Genomic DNA, 17,783 nt, shown 5'->3' on the forward strand with positions numbered 1-17,783 from the left:
ATGGGGATAGTACCACTCTGGCATGCACAGTTTCTCATGCTGTACCTGGCAGAGTTTGAGGCATGCCAGGACCAAAGGGATGGCCAAGCAATATGCAGCTCAGCCCAGGGGTCAGAAAGGGGGCCACAAGCAGCCCTGGCCCAGGCCAGTCCAAACACTGTGCAGAGGCAGTTGGGCCCAGGGACCTGCCAAAGGGGCTATGTCCTATCTTGATGGCACAGTGGGTTGTCTGAGACCAGGGAACACTCACCAGTCACCCATAGGCTCTGGGAGCTCCCTGTGGAGCAGTGAAAACGAACCCCAGTCAGCCAGAGCATAATTCTCACTGAGTTACTAAACTGGAAATCCAATGTTCCTGGCGGCCTGCTTAAGTTTGGTCAGTTATGAGGCCATCCCATGGGAACAACCCGCTCTGGCATATCGACCAAATTAAGGTTCTGCATCAGCAAAGGAGAGGTCCAGCTAAACTGCTTTGGGGAGAACTCTGGGCAGAAAGCCTGCTGGTCTCTTTGGGAATTTACTTCCCTGTGCTGCAGATGGGGAGACCAAGTCAGAGCCAGGCCTATCAGATTAATGACTCACTACATAGTGGGAAATCTTGACATGTCCACCAGCTCTAGGCTGGGCTCTGAACCGATTGACATCTCTTTAATGGGCTAAACTGACACAGGGCAAAGAATCCAAGACCAAGAAACCCTGCCCAGTGCCCGAAGGTTCAGCTATATGGCCCCAAAAGTTTGAGGGAGAATCTGCAAACCCTTACTCCCACCACTCCGTGGTCTTCAGTAGCTGCTCATGGACCCTACACTACAGCAGAAAGTGGGCATTTGTGGCATTCAGTGCATTACCGGGGTTTTAACAAGAGTACAGCCCAGTACAGCCAAGCCAGCCATCAACCATCCATCATCCACCCATCCACCCATCCATCCATCAGCCAGACCCTCCACAGACTCTCTGTCCTAGGCCAATGTGGGCACTGAGACAAGCCAGAGTGGGGCTGCTCTCAGTCCCATGTGGGAGAGAGCAGGTGATGTTTGTGCAGTGAGGTGCCTGGCTCAGGTAAGGGGAGTCAGGGCAGGCTCCTGGCAGGAAGTGAGATCAACATTGAGAATGAAGGATAAAAAGGAAAGGATGTCTCAGGCAGAGGGAACCAAATGTACAATGGCTGGAATTGAGAGACAGCATGGGACACTTAGGGAACTGAATATTCTATTCAGGAAAGAAAGCCTTGAGAATAAGAAATCTTGTACAAGTGTCAATGCCACAAGTCTGTGAGGCTAGCCTCTCTGATGTGCCCAGCTTTCAGTGGTCACCAAAGGTTCACAGTCCTCAAAAGAGGGAAGGACAGAACTTGTCTAAACGTCCTGAATTCCTGATGTCTGGGAAGCCTTTGCTTACACACTGCAATGCTTGATCCTCACAACAGCTCCACATACTCATTGTCAGGTGGGAACATGAGGCTCCACTGGAGACACCACCTGTCATTTACAGGTACACAGTGAGGGAGTGGGGGCACCAAGACTCAAAGCCATTCCCTTGTATTGTATGGCCATCTCACACCCTGCCAACACTGCACCGATACCCACACCCCAGCCTTTCCTTGGCATTGCTCCTGAACCCACAGAAAGCCAGCTCTGACCTGCTCAGACCAGCCCAGGCCCAGGATCTGGGGGTTGGGCAGCAGCTCTGGAGCAGCAGACCCTGGAAGGGGGCATCAGTCAGTGGGGCCATGCACACACCAAGGGTGGGCTCCCTGCTGGCCTCATTTCAAGAGCTCACCATCTTCTCATGGCTGGGTCCTCCTCTTCCAGGAAGCCTACCACCATGGGGTGATGAGAGCAATGGGAAAGGGTTTGGCTGCCCAATTCTCATTAGACTCCTAAATGGTGCCCACCTCTAAGAAGGCTTCCAGAGTGGCTGCAGTGCTCCCTGCCCTGAGGCTGGGCCTGCCCCTCTACCTGGCTGGGCAGCAGCGAGAGGGTCTCATCTTTCCAGGCTCACCAACCTTCTCGGACAATCAGGACTGTTTGCTTGTACTCCGCGATTCCCCTCAAACCCAGAGTCATTGCAGGGCAGAGCTGCGAGTCTGGCGCTCTGAGGACACAGGCCTCAGAGCCAGCTGAGCATCCAGCCCTTGACATGGGGCAGGGCTCAGCCTAGGCCAGGGAGTCTTACTTCCTCTGACCTCCATTTCTTCTTTGTCGACCTGGAGTGGGACTCGGTGGTCCCTGGGGTCCTGGCTGTGGCTGCCTCCTTCCATACCCCAGGAGGTTCTACTGGTTGCAGCACAGGGTGGAGGGTAGGAGATGCCCAAGGGAATCAGCAGTGCTGGTGTTGCCAGGTGAGCGGCTGTGTTTGTAAATAATCACCTGGCAGGAGGGCCCAGCCCTCAGCAGGAACCAGCCTCCTCTCCTCCCAGTACATCCCCTGCTTCTCCTCTGGCATAGATTCATTGAGAATACCAGAATACCAAGTGGTGGCCCAGGATGGGGGGACTGGGCTTCCCCTCCCCTCACCACGCCCTCAGCCAATGCAGAGCACCTGAGGGTAGGTGATGAGGGCCATAGCTTTTGCAATACAGGATAAAAGGAAAAGGGAGGGCGGGGATCCTGGCAGAAACATGTTGGCTCCAAGGTGGTAGGGAGCTCCAGAGCACAGTCCTTGTGGAAATGACCCTGGCCCATGGCTTGTTTCCAAGAATCCCCTGCTAGCCCAGCACCCTGGACCTCCTCAGTCTAGCCTCAGTCATGCCTCTGACAGGACAACCTCCTAAAAATCTCTCAAACCTGACCACTCCTCTCCACCCACATAGCCCCTGGCCAGGGCCAGCCACCACCATGTGCAGCCCAGACACCCACACCAGCCTCCTCACAGATCTCCTTGCTCTAACTCCTGCTTATTACACTGATACCAAACTTATTTCTGATATACAGATGTGACCAAAACATGCCACTGCTCAAAAACACCACTAACTCCCTACTGTCTTCAGACAAATTCCAAATTTAACATGCTGGCATTAAGGTCCTCCATGATCCTCAGATTCTTCCCTCCGCTTAGAACCACCCCAGCTTCCCTCTGCATCAGCCTGCGGGTGGGTAGGTTCTCGCAGTGGGGTTCTGGGCCTCTACCAACCTCTGAGGCCTCCAGAGACAGTGGGGAAGCAAAAGCCAAGCCTTCCAATCATCAGAGAACCTCCTCAGTTCCCCAAAAAGAGCTCCAAAAAGAAAATCACTACCTCTCCCAATGCCCAGGGTCCCTAGCAAACCAGCCAAGGAAAGGGCTCAAAGCAGAGTTCTGGTGCTGGACTGACTAGGTTTGAATCCTGACTCAGATGCTTGATAGCTGTGTGACCTTGGGAAAATCACTTCGGCCCTCTGGGCCACATCTCAAATAAGCTCTTGGACATAAAAGGCGGTGCCAGGCACATTGTAAGGGAAACTCTCAGTACCTAGTATTTAGCTCAGGCAATTACTCTGTCTCTGCCAGCTAAGAGGGCTTAAAGGAAACTTGCAAAGTCGATGCAATCACACCCTACCTTTCCAGCGGGCTCCTGGCACTGGGGAGACGGCTGAGCTGATCCCACTAGAGCCAGCCTCCCTTTATAGGGCCTGGGGCTCAGGGAGAGGTTACCACATCTTGATCAAAGCACAAAAGTGGTGAAGGCTGTGCTCCAAGTCTGCCCTCCTGGGGACAGCTAATGGCAACAGCCGCCTGCTTTGAGGAGCCTGGTGGTGGTGGAGGCGGTAGCAGTGGTGGTAGAGGCTCCCTTGAGCCTGTGGAAGCAGGTCTGGCAGGGACAAGGGCGCAGAGCAGCGCTGTGAGGAGCTACTGGCCCCTCAAGGTCCCCACTGCCCCCCCCCATCTGCACATGGGGCGGAGCTGGCTCAGATAGCTCACAGCCAAGCAACTCGGCCTTAACCCTCACTCTGCCAGTTTGCCCGGAGCCTCAGCTCACACTCTTCTGCCTTTCCCCCAACCCTCTCAGGCCTGGAGGAGTTTGCGAATGGGTTGCCAAAGGACAAAGCCTCCTTACACACCCATCTGTGACACTGATTAGGGACCAGGGCCGCAGCCACGGGCTGAGGACCTGCAGTCAATGTGAGTGGTGAGGGTGGTGGGAAGAAATGGGGAGTGGGGTAGGGACATCAGATCTCTGGTACTGGGAGTGGTCTGCACCATTCACCCCGGTTACTCTGCCTCCCAGCCTCTCCCAAGGGCCGTCTCTGCTGACACACACACACAAGGTCACAACCAATCTGCTCTGGAGAGGAAGGAAACCAGCATAGCCCCAGATAAGACATCTAGGGATGCTCGGGGGGTAGGAGGGGTGGGGGGTGGGGATGCCCTGAACCAAAGGGCAGCGTCAGCAGGTGCAGGATAGTGGCTTCTCTTCCTTAATGCCTGCCCTAACAGTCACCGCTTCTGGCCTGCCCAGGGATGGCCACTCCCTCTCCTCTTGGAACTAAAGCGAGCTCTGAACTCCCACAGCACCAATTGCCAAGCAAACTGGGACACTTGAGAGCCCAGGGATTCCCAGAGTCTCACTCCTGCCAGGTCGGTCTCCAAAGGTTGAGAGGTAGAGGTGGGGCCAAGTATGGCCTTTTTCATTCCTACTTCTTTGGCCAGCTAGACATCCAACAGGCACAAAGAGGCAGCCGTCGGTTAGTGAAAGGTAAGTACAGGCCATAGGACCCACCTCATGCCCCTTCTGGTCCTATCAATACCTGGTACTTCCAGGTACTTACAAGTCTGCCTTGACTGGACCACTGACCATTCAAATACAACCTAAGTCCCCTGCACGAGAATGTCCTAGGCCATGGCAGTGCTCTGAGCTCCCTCTTAGTTCTCCCCTGAGAGTTGTTTGCACAACCTACCTGGCAACCCCAGAGCCCACAAGCCTTACAACACCTTCTCTGGAGCTGCTAGGGCTTCCGCTGTGCACCTGACCACCTGGGGTGGGCTATGGGGAGAGCTTCCTGCCTCAGTAGCCCTCACCTGGAACTTGGCACCAGCCTGTCTTGGCCCCTAACCTTCCCCTGGAAGCTTTAGAATGGACCAACTGGACCCATCACTGAGGACCTGCCTTTCTGTCCACAAATGCCCCTACTCTTCCTTCTTGGCAGGACCACTACTTTTCTCCAGACATCTTCAGAGATGTCTTTAAACATTACAAAAGTTTCCTGTATTGCTTCTTAGGGTGGCTTCTGAGGCAGGAAACCCAGTGGCCACAACAAAGGCCCATGGATGGTGACAGAGGGCATGGGGCCATGGAAGCAGTTCTACCCCAGGAAGTGTGTGTCTCAGTCACTAGATGAAGGAAAGTACCAACCTCACCATTACACCCGTGTGACCGGAACCTGCAGAGATGCAAATGCAGCAGCACACACTCAGCCTGGCGCCCACCCAGGGATTCAAGTTTGTCTCTGAGGTGAGAGAGGGACTTTCTCTTCATCTTCCTCTTGGGTTTTCATTAGATTCACAGAACCAAAGATACCAAAGATGACCAGGATCAGAGATGGGGACAAGGTCCCCCCAACTCACCAGGTCAGATCCAGTGCGCATCCCCATGAGAGAGTTGCCCATTATGTGGTAGCTCACACGCCAAGTCGCCACAAAGGAGCCCGATTAAAGCTCTGAAGGTTCAATTAAACCTCTTGAATGTGGAAAGGTCTAACTAAGGTTGGACTGACCACTTGGCAGAGCCACCTGACCCGACTACCCCAAACTTGCAATGAACATGCTCCCCTTTAGCAATTCATTCCCCATCTGCCCCCCACCCTCATGCCAGCACCTCTTAAGGATCTCACTCACCCCAAGCCTGGGTCAGGGAATGTGGGCCCACATTCTGGATGATCACACCAGTAAGCCAGGCAAAAACAACACTTTCAGGAACTTAAAAATATGAATAGCCTTGAGCACAGAGGAGCAAACAGAAACACAGTGTCTTTCACAAGTCTGAGATAAAAGTTGTCCTCACCAAGAATCAGGCAGGACTAACTCTCCGAGTAAAGTAGAGGCTAAAACAATGGCAGCTGTCCCTTTGGAAATATTTAAAGGGTGCAATGACCAGGACTGATGGGTGTGGGTGAGCCCAGGCCTCATGCCCCTTCCTTCCATGCCAAGTGCCAAGACAGGCAGAACCTTGGGAATATTGGCAAGGTCTGTGAACTCCATACAGGCAGAGAGATACCCACCCCCCGCCCAAGCCCACTGCACAGGGAGCCACATCCTGTGGCTACAGCGTGATCCTTTTGCTTTCTAACTATGTCCATGGTAGGGCTGCCAGTGTCCTAGCCTCAGGACCAGTGATCCACTTCCATCACAGCCCAAACTGGCTGAGGACACACTGCAATTCCTACAGGTTCAAGCTCAGGAAAGGGCATGTGGGCTGTGCCTGGCAGGGCCTTGCTCGTAGAGTTCAACTGCAGGTGGCCAGGGTATAGGTGAAACAGGATGTGACCTCCCCTGGAGAGGCTGGGGCAAAGTTCCTTGAGGTAAGGAGGGGCCTGCTAAGTTATAGTTGAGGTCACTGAGGTGGGGAAGCAGGAGAGGGAAATGCTTCTTGTTCTCTTGGGAGGACAGCTTGTCTCCTGGGACCACCCTGTTCAGGGAAAGATGCCCAAATGACACAACCTGAGATGCATCCCAGTCAGGGAGGGGAGAGCAGAGGCAGGGTGAAGAAGGAATGTTCAGAGAACGGGAGGAGAATTGGGCTATGGCAGCTACAGAAGTGGGCCAAGAAGTCACAGGAAGAACCTGCAAGGTGTTGGGACACCTCAGAGGAACCTAGAGGTGGGAAGGAGGCAGAGGCCTGGCGGCCACAAGAACTGAGGCAGAAAGTGGAGCCTGGGAGGATGGATGTAGGCACAGGAGGAAGAAGACCGTTGCCCAGCAGCTAACATGACCTTGAAGACTGGGGGATGCGCAGGTGCCCTCGTCAAGCCATGCCCTAGACCCCGCCAAAGGAACTGCTGCTGCAGCCAGAGGCCATCGTGGTTCCTTTTCCCACCGTTCCAGGTGAGAGAGTTTCTTTCTAGCTTAGACAATGAGTAGAGCAGAGAGTTTTGCCTTTGGTTAAAGGTAAATTATCAGGCAAATTTGATAAATGGTTGAATTTGGTGGCTGCCCGGCACTCTGACAAAAGTTCTCTTTTGAATGCCACAAGAAGAAACAAACCTGAATCGCCCCCAGGCCAGTGGAAGGCTGTGCTGGTCAACAGGACCTTGTCACCTCCTGCAACATTTCTCTGGAGGCCAGGGACCCCCAGCGGCTGCTGCCTTTCTCGCCCTCGAGTTGTCAACCCCCATGTTGGGCCCTAACAGCCTGTGGCGTCCCCAGGGTTAATGCCAGGCCAGGAGAAGCCCCGCCCTCAGCTGGGCAAGGAGCGATGAGAACTCAGGCCTCCTTTTCAAGGCCAGGATGAATGGAGAATATGCAAATGGAGGAGAGGAGAGTGCAGGGGAGGGCCTGCATTGGTCCACTCTGTGAGCCTGTCACATGAAAGCGTTGGCATTCCTGGCACTGGCTCCTGTGCCTGGCCAGGCTGGGGCTGTTCTCACCATAAAACAAAAATCTCTTTCAGACCAAAGCAAGACGAGGCAGGGGTGGCCAGGGAGGGCCGCTGGACATTGCTCACACTGACCACCTGAGCACTCCCGTCACTTGGATTCTCACTGAATCTACCATCTTTCTGGAGGGAACAGAAGGTTTTTGGGCCACTGAGGAAAGCACTGTGTAAGGTCAGGTATGGGCAAGAAATGGTCTCTGTTGGTTTTGTCCTTTTCAAAAATGGCTGGGTATGAGGTAGCCACCTTTTTTGTTGGAGGAAACTTTAACAATTCTCATGGTGTTGAGGGCAGAAAGGAAGAAAGAAATGGGAGGAAAAAGACAACGGTTAACATTTTTTTAACTTTGTGCCATGCACAAAGAAGACTTCTTTTAGGAATGGAGGCTTGGAAAGCAGATGTGACTCAAGTGATTGGGCTTCCGTCTACCACATGGGAGGTCCCAGGTTGGGTTCCTGGTGCCTCTTGGAGAAGGCGGACTGGGGCAGCAGGCAGGCATGGAGAGCCAACACAACAAGATGATGCAACAAAAGAGACACAAAGAGGAAAGACAATGAGAGATGTAACAAACCGGGGAGCTGAGGTGCCTCAACTGATTGAGCACCTCTCTTCCACATGGGAGGTCCCAGGTTTGGTTCCTGGTGCCTCCTAAAGAGAAGACAAGCAGACATAGAGAGCACACAGCAAATGAACACAGAGAGCCTACAGCGAATGCAAACAATGAGTGGATGAGGGAATAAGCAAATAAGATAAATCTTTTTTTTTTTTTTTAAATAATGGAGGCCACGCATTTCCACAGTGGAGTGGCTGCAGGTGTCCCACTGCAGAGCCCAGTGTGGGATCAATAGCTTCTGGATGCTCCAGGACTCAGACTCCATCTCCCACAGAGGCACCATGATAAGGTCTCTTGGACTTTCAGAGGCCAGAGTGCTGCTTTTTTTTTTTGAGGCCCTGGGCTCAATAGAAGCTGCCCCTTAATCACAACACAAATCTTGTACCCTACTGAGCATGGACTCTACTCAGAATCCTTTTAACAGGGAGACAGAGACACAGCAAGGTCTCAAACACATGTTTAGTGATCATGTAGCCTGAAAGGAAATCTAAGACAAACCAGTTAGGAAGTGATTATGACCTGATAGGAGGGTTGGTGGCTGCTCCACAGACCTCCCACAAGGCAAGCCGAGGGAAACAGGCCTTTAGCCTCTCGGTCCAAGGAAGACACCAGCTCTGGAGACCACCCATGCTGCCTCCCTCCTCAGGTCTTACTGCTATTAGTTGGGGCCACACAATACGCCCTTAAAGCCAAGATGCCAGCACATCTCTGAGAGTCCATAGAGCCACCCCAGAGAGAAGGAGCAGGAGTAGAAGAGGAGAAAGGACATCTCGGTCCAGACTGGGAAAGGTGACATCACAGGGCACAGCCTTCTCTGCTGCCCTGTGTGTTCCAAGGAGATCAGGGATGCATATGCCCAAATCCGTCCCCCCAGCCCACTGGCCAGCAGAAGGCCTGCCCTCCCTTTCTCTCTGCCACCCCAGGCAGAGCCAGGCTTGGGAGGAGGTGACCTGAGAGTGAGCGGCAGCTAAGTAAGGGCGAGTTGAGAGGGCCACATCAAGCCCAAATGCTAGAAGGTGCCATCACCATTAACACCGAAATACTCCCGTTGTTAAATAGGGTCCTGTGATTCTGATGACTTTATGCAGTCCCAGCTCCAGGAATCAGAGATGGGGAGCCAGAAGCACTGCCCCCTCCAAAGTCAAGGGGTCTCTGCAGACCTCAATGGGTCCCAGCTCAGCCCCCTTCCCCAGCCTGATAACTGTCGTCCTCTTACTGGCCTCCAGGGCCTTGCTGTCCAACCTCCCTGTCTAATCTCACAGGCTGGCCGACATCCCAAATTGCTGCTTTCTCTGTCCCAGCCCTGACAACCTTCCCTTCCACATCTGTGACTGTCCTTGCTGGGTGGCCTCCAGCCAACCTCACTGTTAAGTCACTGGTTGACTTAACTGTCCCTCCCACTGGCCCTCCTGCCCATTTGGCAAGATACATGGTCAGTGCCCAGAATGGTCTGGAACTGAGGCTGGGCAGGGATGGGTGGGTGGGAGGAGCGCTCCTGGGGATCCTTAGCTCTCCTGACAGTACCCACCCTGAAGGAAAACAGGGCTTTATAGCAGGGCCTGGTCCTGTTCAGTCCCTTGGGATTAGCTCCTGTTTTATTGGGCTAGGCTTGGTGTGCTGGGAGTGGGGCATGGTGCTTGGCGTTGCTTAGTGGGGTCTGTTCTAGAGTTGCCCATCCATCCTGCACCTACCTGCTCCCTTTTTCATTCCTCCAATAACCAAAAAAACACTGGGTCTTTCCCTGGCCCCAACAATCAGATGCCATCCCAAACTTGCTTAGCCCAGACTGTGAAAGCTGAGATACTGATTGTCTTCTCACTGGCACCGGCCTGCCTGGCTGCCTGCTCTGAATCCCCAGGAGACAGCTATCTCAGAACACAGGCCTGAATGGGCAGATGGCAAATAAGAAGTTAGTTCCCTCCTGACCCCCAGTTCTCCACAGGCACCCTCCAGCCAAACACCTAGAGTAGGTGTGGGGAGAGGAAGGGTGTTTCTGAAAAGAGTAGGCAAATATGCTTGGGTGGCACCTCCTGGGATTTGAACTCCTTCAGGCTCTGAGACTTCTGGTTGGGTCTCAGACTAGAGAGCTCAGCTTGTTCCAGAATTTTTGCCCCAACCCACTTCCCTTCTGCCCATTTTCATCTGTTGCAGACTCCTAGTGTCACATGAATCAGGAGCCACATGAAGGAATAGGCCTGGGAATGACCACACCAACCATGGAGCTGGCTGAGCAGCCACGTCATGATGGGGCCCTCCCCTGGGCATCAAGCCAGCGACTCACCCACAACTGTTCCTTCCTCTCTCCCTGCTAGTCCTATAGCCTAAGGGTCTCACTGTAGAAGAGTCAAAAATCTGTGACTGAAGAAGGGAACTGGGCGTCCATACTTGGGAAATACAGAATAGACAAACAAAAAGTGTCCTTGACATCCTGACGCCTGTGGCACTGCTTGGTTGCTACTGCCCCACTGTGCCTTCTGCCTCACTGACAGGCACCCCCACACCCTCACCCCCTGGCCATCTGTAGTGTCGGTCTCAGGCCCCTGGGACCCCTAACATGCTTTGACCTAAGCTGTGAGAGGGGTGGGTGGGCTGAAGCCCCAAGCAGAAGCAGTCAAGTTACATACAGTATGAGATGGGTGGTTAGCAGGAACTCTGGGTCCTGCCCTAGGGAAGGGGGCCATCGCGCCATCCCATCCAGTGACACCGAAGACCTTGACGGAGGCCTCCTTTCAGCTCTACTTGCTATGGCCAGAGCTCGCAGCCTAGAGGAAAGTCAGAACCTTATAACTCCAGACAAAGGGGAAACGAGGATCTCGCTCTCCTAAGAGACTACTTTCCACAAAACCAGCCACCCCACAGCTGCAGGATCATTCATTCATTCATTCATTCATTCAGCAAACACTTTTTGAGCACCACCTTCTGTGTCAGGCTGCACAGAAGCCTCTCAGCACTGAAGGTCCTACACTGAACAAGGATGACCTGGCTCTGCCTGCAAGGAGTTCACACTGCTTTCTACTGCTTCTACCACATTAGCATCACCCCCCACACACACACCTGGGCACAGAGCATGCCACCTACTAGAAATACATGCAAAATCTGTTGTGTGCTGATTAACTCATGGTCAGAAAAAGTTCATAAAACACGTCATTATTTTTTAAAAAACTATTCTCAGGGAACTCTTTATATCATTTGTTTATGCAACACATACTGGTGAACCTTGTATGCCCATCACTGGGCTGGGAGCCGAGAGTTGAAACTCTGGTACTGCCCTAAGGAAATCACAGAGCCTGCAGAGGAGGCCAAAGACCACAGCTCAGAGGACTATGTGCCACCAGGGTATGCATGTGGCTTGTGGAGTGCAAGGACAGTGTCACCTCAGCCGCCCACATGTCCAGTTCTAACCACACCTACTTGAGGCAACCACCACACAAAATAAAGTCGATGTTGCCCAGCCTGGCATTGGAGGGCCTGCAGAGTTCAGTCTTGATGACCTCACTAGCAAATCAGAATTTGTCCCTAGACCTCGTTCCTTCCCTCTGCCAATCTCTCCTTGCACAGTTTCCTCTGCCTGCAATACCTTTTCTTTCCCTACTTATTTTCTGCATGTTGGAATCCTGGACCTTCTTTAAGGAAGACCTAGCTCAAATTGTTATAAGTTTAACTAAAATTTAATGAGTCCCCATCCTATGTGCCAGTCCCTGCTCTCGGCACTTTACATATGCCCTTTCATTAAACCCTCTTCTGCCTGTGCCCAGTGATGAGCCTGCTTGGAGGGGCTCAGACCCTGGCAGATCATGTCTGGTGGTTTCCTCCCTGGTTTAGAAGTCTGAGAACACGGTCTGACTAACAGCTCCTATGGGTTGCTTTGCCGTTACACCTCCCTGGGTCTCAGTGACTCATCTGTTAAATGGGAATACAAGCACCATGGTGTTGTAGTGATTAGAAAAAAGCTTGGGGAATTGTAGGGCACAGTGCTTGACACATGGTGGGTGTTCACTGAAACGGTACTTAAGTCAGCATGTTTGCAACAACACTCCTCTTCCCTGCAATCACCAATCAACTGCCCCCCCCCTCAACACACGCAAAGTACTTCATCCTATGAATATTTAGGTACCTACTTTGGACCAGGTACTGGCTAGATACACAGTGCAGCTTCTCTTATGCAAAAGCCTGTAACATTTGCCTCTTTTTGCATACAAGTTAGAGCTCATGCCCACTCACCTGACTTGATGTGTGTATGGAACAGCCCTGGGCCCCATCTGGGTCTGTAGCTGAGTCAAAGTCAGCCTTTTAAAGGTGAACCAAAAAGCCCTTAGAATCACGAAGCTCTCTGCTCTCCAGAGAGCAGAATGGCCGTGTTCTGTCGCCCCCTGCTGTCTGTGTACCCTCCCTGGGCGCCCCTGCATCCTGCCTCAGAGGCTAGGGAGCGATGAGAAGGTGTTGAGGCAGAATCCTCCCACAAGGTGGAGCACCCTGTGAGAAACCAGATTCTTGTTTGTGAGATTTGCCGGGAGTTGGTCACAGAGCCGCCTGCTGTGCCTAGAGCTCCACCATCTGCCTGGGTGTTAACTGACTTCTTGGGCTCCTTGACCAGTGACCCATCCTAATGCGGGGAGAGGGCACCTGAGCGAGACTGAGCTGAGCTAGGTTGTGCAAGCCTGTGTCTGCCCTGCACATCTACAGCCAGATGACTGCCACGGGACTCGTTGGCCTGGCAGCCCTCCCTCACGTGCCAGGGCCAGCCTTGTTCTTCCCTCCCTCCCCATTCGCAGGCCAGTGCCTCCTTCCTTCCCCTTCCTGGAACCCAGCCTTGGTTCAGGCCCTCTTTGGGTGATGTTATGTGATCCATAACATCACAAGAGCCTCCCACTGTTCTACTAGCTTCTACTCTGCCTCAGCCTGGCTACTACAGCTGTATCTGGAGCCCTTCTGCCCTCCCCAGAGAAAACCCTACTCCCTTTCCAGAATACTCTCCCCACCATTCCCAGTCTTCACCAGCCTCCTATAACCCAGGCCCCCCAGGCACAAGACCCTGAAAACTCCCCCTGCCCCACATTTCTCCCTGCACACCTTTGCTGCCCTGATTTCCTCTATCTGGAGTTTGACCTACCTGCCTCTGACAAATGCCCTTGTATGCTGCAGAAGCCCATTCAGACATCACTGGTGGTAGGGTAAATGGCTGAGACAGGACCCTGTATAAGCGCATGGGGCTGCATCAGCCTAGAGGAAGAGTTGCCCTTTTGGAAATAAATCCACCAAGAGGAATGCCATTTTCCACTTTGCTTAAAGACAGAAGCTCCAATCCATTGCTCCCATAGTCCTCTGAGAGCTAACAGCACCGAGATCACATTTTCCTGGGCCAGGCACAGCATCTGACACATGCTGGACCTCCTTGACATGCAGGAGGGCTCTGAGCTGGCCCAGAACTTAGTGCTGACCTCCCAGTGGGGAACAGGACAGGCACAGCCCTCACTCTCCTAGGGCTCAGTAAGCTGTGCATGTGACCTCCTCCCCACATAGTCAGCTGCTCCTCTGGGTGTCCCCCCATGCCTTTCTCCCCCTGTGGCCCCTTGAGGGCCTGGCCCTACCATGTCTCCCTAGGGCCAGATTGGGTGACAAAAAGCACAGAACACTACTAAAGAGTAACAGCACCTTACGGTCCCTTCTGTTTCTGTTGGAGCCAAAGTTTCTCTTTCTGATTGCTGCCCTGAGTCCCTGGAGATTACAAGGCAGTGTGCTCTCAGGTATGCTTGCTAAATCACAGTTCTTAGCCCAGAAGTCCCATCTGCCGCAACCCTCCTCCCAAAAAAGAAAAGGCTGGACCAGGCAAATTTCCAATCTGGATGGACACATGACCTGGGAATGCCCCAAAGTGGGTCCGGGGTGTTTCATCTACTGAGAGCCACACAGCCAGCTGCAGTCTCTCACTTTCGCCAAGCCTGGCCCCTTGGAAAGATTTCCTGTTTGCATTAAGAAGCCAGGCTTCTGTAGAAGCAGTTGTCACCTGACCCAAGGTTTGCCCTGCTTGATCACTCCAAGGTTCCTGTGCAAGCCTTCAGCAAGGCACATCGTCCACTTTTCCATTTGGGAAAACAACTGACCACTTTGAGAAACACTCTACAGGAAGCAGGACAGAAGCCAATCTGAGTTAGTGACCTGCTGAACCCCACTTGTTGGGAAGGGGTTTTTTACTCACAGGCTTACTATGCTTCTGCTATGTATGCCCCTGCAGCCCCCAGGTAACTCCCTACAGCCACAGAAGACCAAGGCTTAAGAGAGCTACCCTTGGACCCGTGGCTGGATGGGAGCCTTCTAAGAGTAGAAAACAGGGGTCCTGGTACTGGGAAGAAGCTCTGAGATCATCACCCAGATAATCAACACTGTCTATTACAATTCTCATCATCATCATTGTTTTGAAAACCTGCCCCTTACTCTAGCCTTGACCTTGCCTGTTGGGTGGCCACATCAAGCCCAGAGTGGTCCTGCATGGCCTGTCCTCGGACACAGGCAGACAGAAGGAGCTTAGGGAGCTGAGGGGATTAGAGAGGCTTCACGCACTCTCCCGACTCCCTATCACAGGGCAACAGAGGGGGTGGGGGTTAGTGATCACCTGGCCCATCGCCCTCCAGGTTCAGGTCTGGCACAACCAAGCACTCAGCATTGGTGATCAAATAATACCTCACATTGAAGCCCAGTTTGCCAGATATTATCCGAGTGACACACTGGGCAAGTCAATTAACCCCTGAACCTGGTGAAAAGGGCATGACACCCCTAGGATTTGCTGTGAATATTAAATAATACATGTAAAGTCTCAGGGAAGGATTATAAAGGGTCGTCCTCCTCCCCTCCTTCTCAGACTCAAAAAGAACCTTATTGCCTCCCCTGGTGCTGTTTGAATGTGAAAAATACACTAACATTCACAGGCCGTTTGGTCCCAGCTAGGCCCCGTTTAAGGTCAGTTTCTGGATCAAGCACTTCACGTACATTTTAATGCTGCATCTGTATATGGGGTTGGGGATGGAGACCATTTAGTGCCATACTCCTGGGATGTGGGGACTGGAGGCTCAGAGAGGGGAGTGACTGGTGCAGGCATCAGAGCTGGTGAAGGCAGGGGCCTGTGGCGAGACCCCAGGTGTGGGGCGCTGGGCAGGGATCCAACGGGGGTCCTCGTATCCTCCTGGGAGAAGGCAGGGGCGGGGGGCTGACTCCTGTGAGGGAGAGGTCAGAGGCCAGATGAAACCTGCTTTACAGAAATCTTGCACTGTGATTTGAGGGAGAGCAGGGAGGTGTCATGAGGGAAACTCCCAGCTGGGACCAGGAGGCCCAGATCCGTGCGGGTGAAGTCGCGGACCTGCTGCGGGAGCTGGGGGGCCAACATCCTCGGTTTCTGGACCCGGGGAGGAAACAAGGGCACAAGAAGTCCGATCAGCGGATGGTCTCCGCCAGGAGAGGAGGACGTGAGAAATGGAGCAGGGTTGTCGTGGGGGAGCAGGGAGCAGGGCCCCTCATCTCCGCAGACCCAGCTCCTTCCCAAACAAGGCCTGGAGTCCGTGGGAATGGAGCACGGGCGTCCCCCGAGGGGACCGACCGCTCGCAGCCGGAGCAAGAGGCTCGGCGGCGGCCGCAGGGACGTAAGACCCTCATCCCGGGCCAAGGCCTCACAGCGCGTCCGGGATGGGGGTCAGGGAAGGACGGGATGGGGACTTACCGGCGAGCAGCCAGAGGGAGCCCCCCGACACGAGGAAGAAGGTCAGCATGTCGGTCAGCGGGGCTCGGCCTGCCCTGGCCTGCCTCCCCGGCCCGCTGCCCCGCAGCCCCAGCAGCCGCCGCGCCGCCGCCGCCGGGTATTTTTAGCCCCCGCCCCCCGGCTCCGCAGCGCCCCCCCTCCCCGCGCCGCTGCGGTGTCTCCGCGGGAGGGGAAGGGCGCGGCGCGCGCTCGGCGCAGAGTCCCCCACCGGCCCGCAGCCCGGCCGCGGGTGGGGCGCCCCCCGCGCTCAGAGCCGCGTCGGAACCGCCGAGCCCCCGCCCCCAACGTCAGGACCAGACGTTCTGGGGAAACGGGCGGGAGAGGGGGCTCACGGGCGATGAGCACAGCGCGTGAGACACCGAGTCCACCTTACGGCGACACACCCAACCAACGCGCGACCCCTCCCCGCCCCGCGCCTCGCGGCCCAGGCCTTACGACTGGGCAGGCTCGGGTGGCCGCGGGTTCGCGGTCACCTGTCTTAGGAGGTGCACACGCCTGTGGGCTGATTCTCTAGGACCCGAGTGTGTAGGCACAAGGGCGCCTCCGGGTGCCATGTTTGCAAACCGGTGAGGAGAGGGGGCTGTGAGGGTCTATCTAGGCTCTGGCCTAGGGGGCACAGCTAGGCAGGATAGTGCCCACATCCTCAGGGGACCCCAGGGCTCAAGGCTCCCCTTCTGGTAAGATCAGGTTTCAGGCCACACAAGGTCACAGGCTCCATGTGGTCACAGGCTGCCACATGTGGTCACAAGAGGTTACATGAAGTGACAGGCAGCCACAGAAGTCGAATGAGGTCCCAAGAAGCCACAAGGAATCACAGATGTCTCATGAGGACACAGGAAGCCTTGCTCTTCACACAACCATATATAGCACATGAGATCTTAAGAGGCCACCGACAGCTACAGATGGCCCCACTGATGGACTGAAGGGCTGGACACCTTCTGTTTCAGAGACTGGGATTGAAAGAGGGAAGCCAAGTTGCAAATACTTCTGGAAAAAAAAAAGGGGGTAGACATGCTTGTATCCCCCGGTGGACACCTTCACCTGGATTTCAAGGTCATTTCCTTCCACGTTTTCTAGTTTTTGTCCATCGTTCATGGTCCACCAGGCCTCCAGCACCGAGGACAGCGCTCAGGCAGCCCAAGCCTGCAGAAGTGCAACCCTCCCAGCTCCAGCATTGACTGAAGTCAGAGGCCAGGGAGGAGAGGGCTGGAAAGCAGAGAGCAGAGGTCAGGCAGCATGAAGGTGAAAGAGCCAGACGTCTCTTCAGACAAACCAGAGACCAACTGCCCTGCGTGCCTGTGTGGCCTCACAGCTCAGCATCTGGGCTGCAAGTTTGTGTGGGGGCCTGTGCCTTGTATGTATAAGCACATAGCATGTGTGTGTCCAGGTCCATGTGTGCCTTGTGGGTACAAGTAGACAGATGTGTGCCTCTTAGTCACTTCCAGTGATTGCAAAAGGACTCTTCATCTTCCTCATCCACAGGATCTGGACTCCTGGGAGAGCTGCTGCTGCTTGAACTCAAGTGCAGCCTGGCAGGGACCTTGCTGGAATCTCTCATGTTCCAAGCTTGGTCAGAGCTTCTCCAAGAGGGTGTCATAGAGGCTGGGTGGCATCCAGAGTCCCTGGCTTTCAGGACCCTTCCCAGCCTCACAGCAGACCTGGGCTGCTGATGCTCAGCAGGACACCCAGAGGAACCAGAGGGCTGAGCAAAAAAAAAAAGGCTATCTCCCCAGACCAGGTTAATCTGGGAAGGTGGGCATACAGTTTTTTCCCGATTCTGGGGCCAAGACAGATTTCTGGATCCTGGAACCAAGACAGATTTCTCCATAGACCAGGGGGCTGACAGAGCTGTCTTCCC

The 17,783-nt window shown here is 54.2% G+C and overlaps 1 protein-coding gene across 12 annotated transcripts in view; it reads right to left on the reverse strand.

The window, feature by feature from the left end:
- The window catches only part of ACSL6 (acyl-CoA synthetase long chain family member 6), a 69,138-nt gene extending 53,094 nt beyond the window's left edge, over positions 1-16,044 (reverse strand). For 3 of the 12 annotated variants that reach the window (XM_071209840.1, XM_071209841.1, XM_012526647.4), the window contains exon 1: positions 3,536-3,860. Coding sequence is in view for 5 of the 12 variants with exons in the window: in XM_004462183.5 (XP_004462240.2) it covers positions 15,887-15,935 (49 nt within the window). In the remaining 7 variants the exon portion in view is untranslated. Of the gene's footprint in view, positions 1-3,535; positions 3,861-15,886 lie in introns of those variants that run through there. The other 9 variants (XM_071209846.1, XM_071209845.1, XM_004462182.4 and 6 more) reach the window with 7 other exon arrangements.
- Positions 16,045-17,783: the final 1,739 nt, after the last annotated feature.

This window comes from Dasypus novemcinctus, chromosome 2, assembly GCF_030445035.2.
Source record: "Dasypus novemcinctus isolate mDasNov1 chromosome 2, mDasNov1.1.hap2, whole genome shotgun sequence".
Taxonomy (NCBI): Eukaryota; Metazoa; Chordata; class Mammalia; order Cingulata; family Dasypodidae; genus Dasypus; species Dasypus novemcinctus.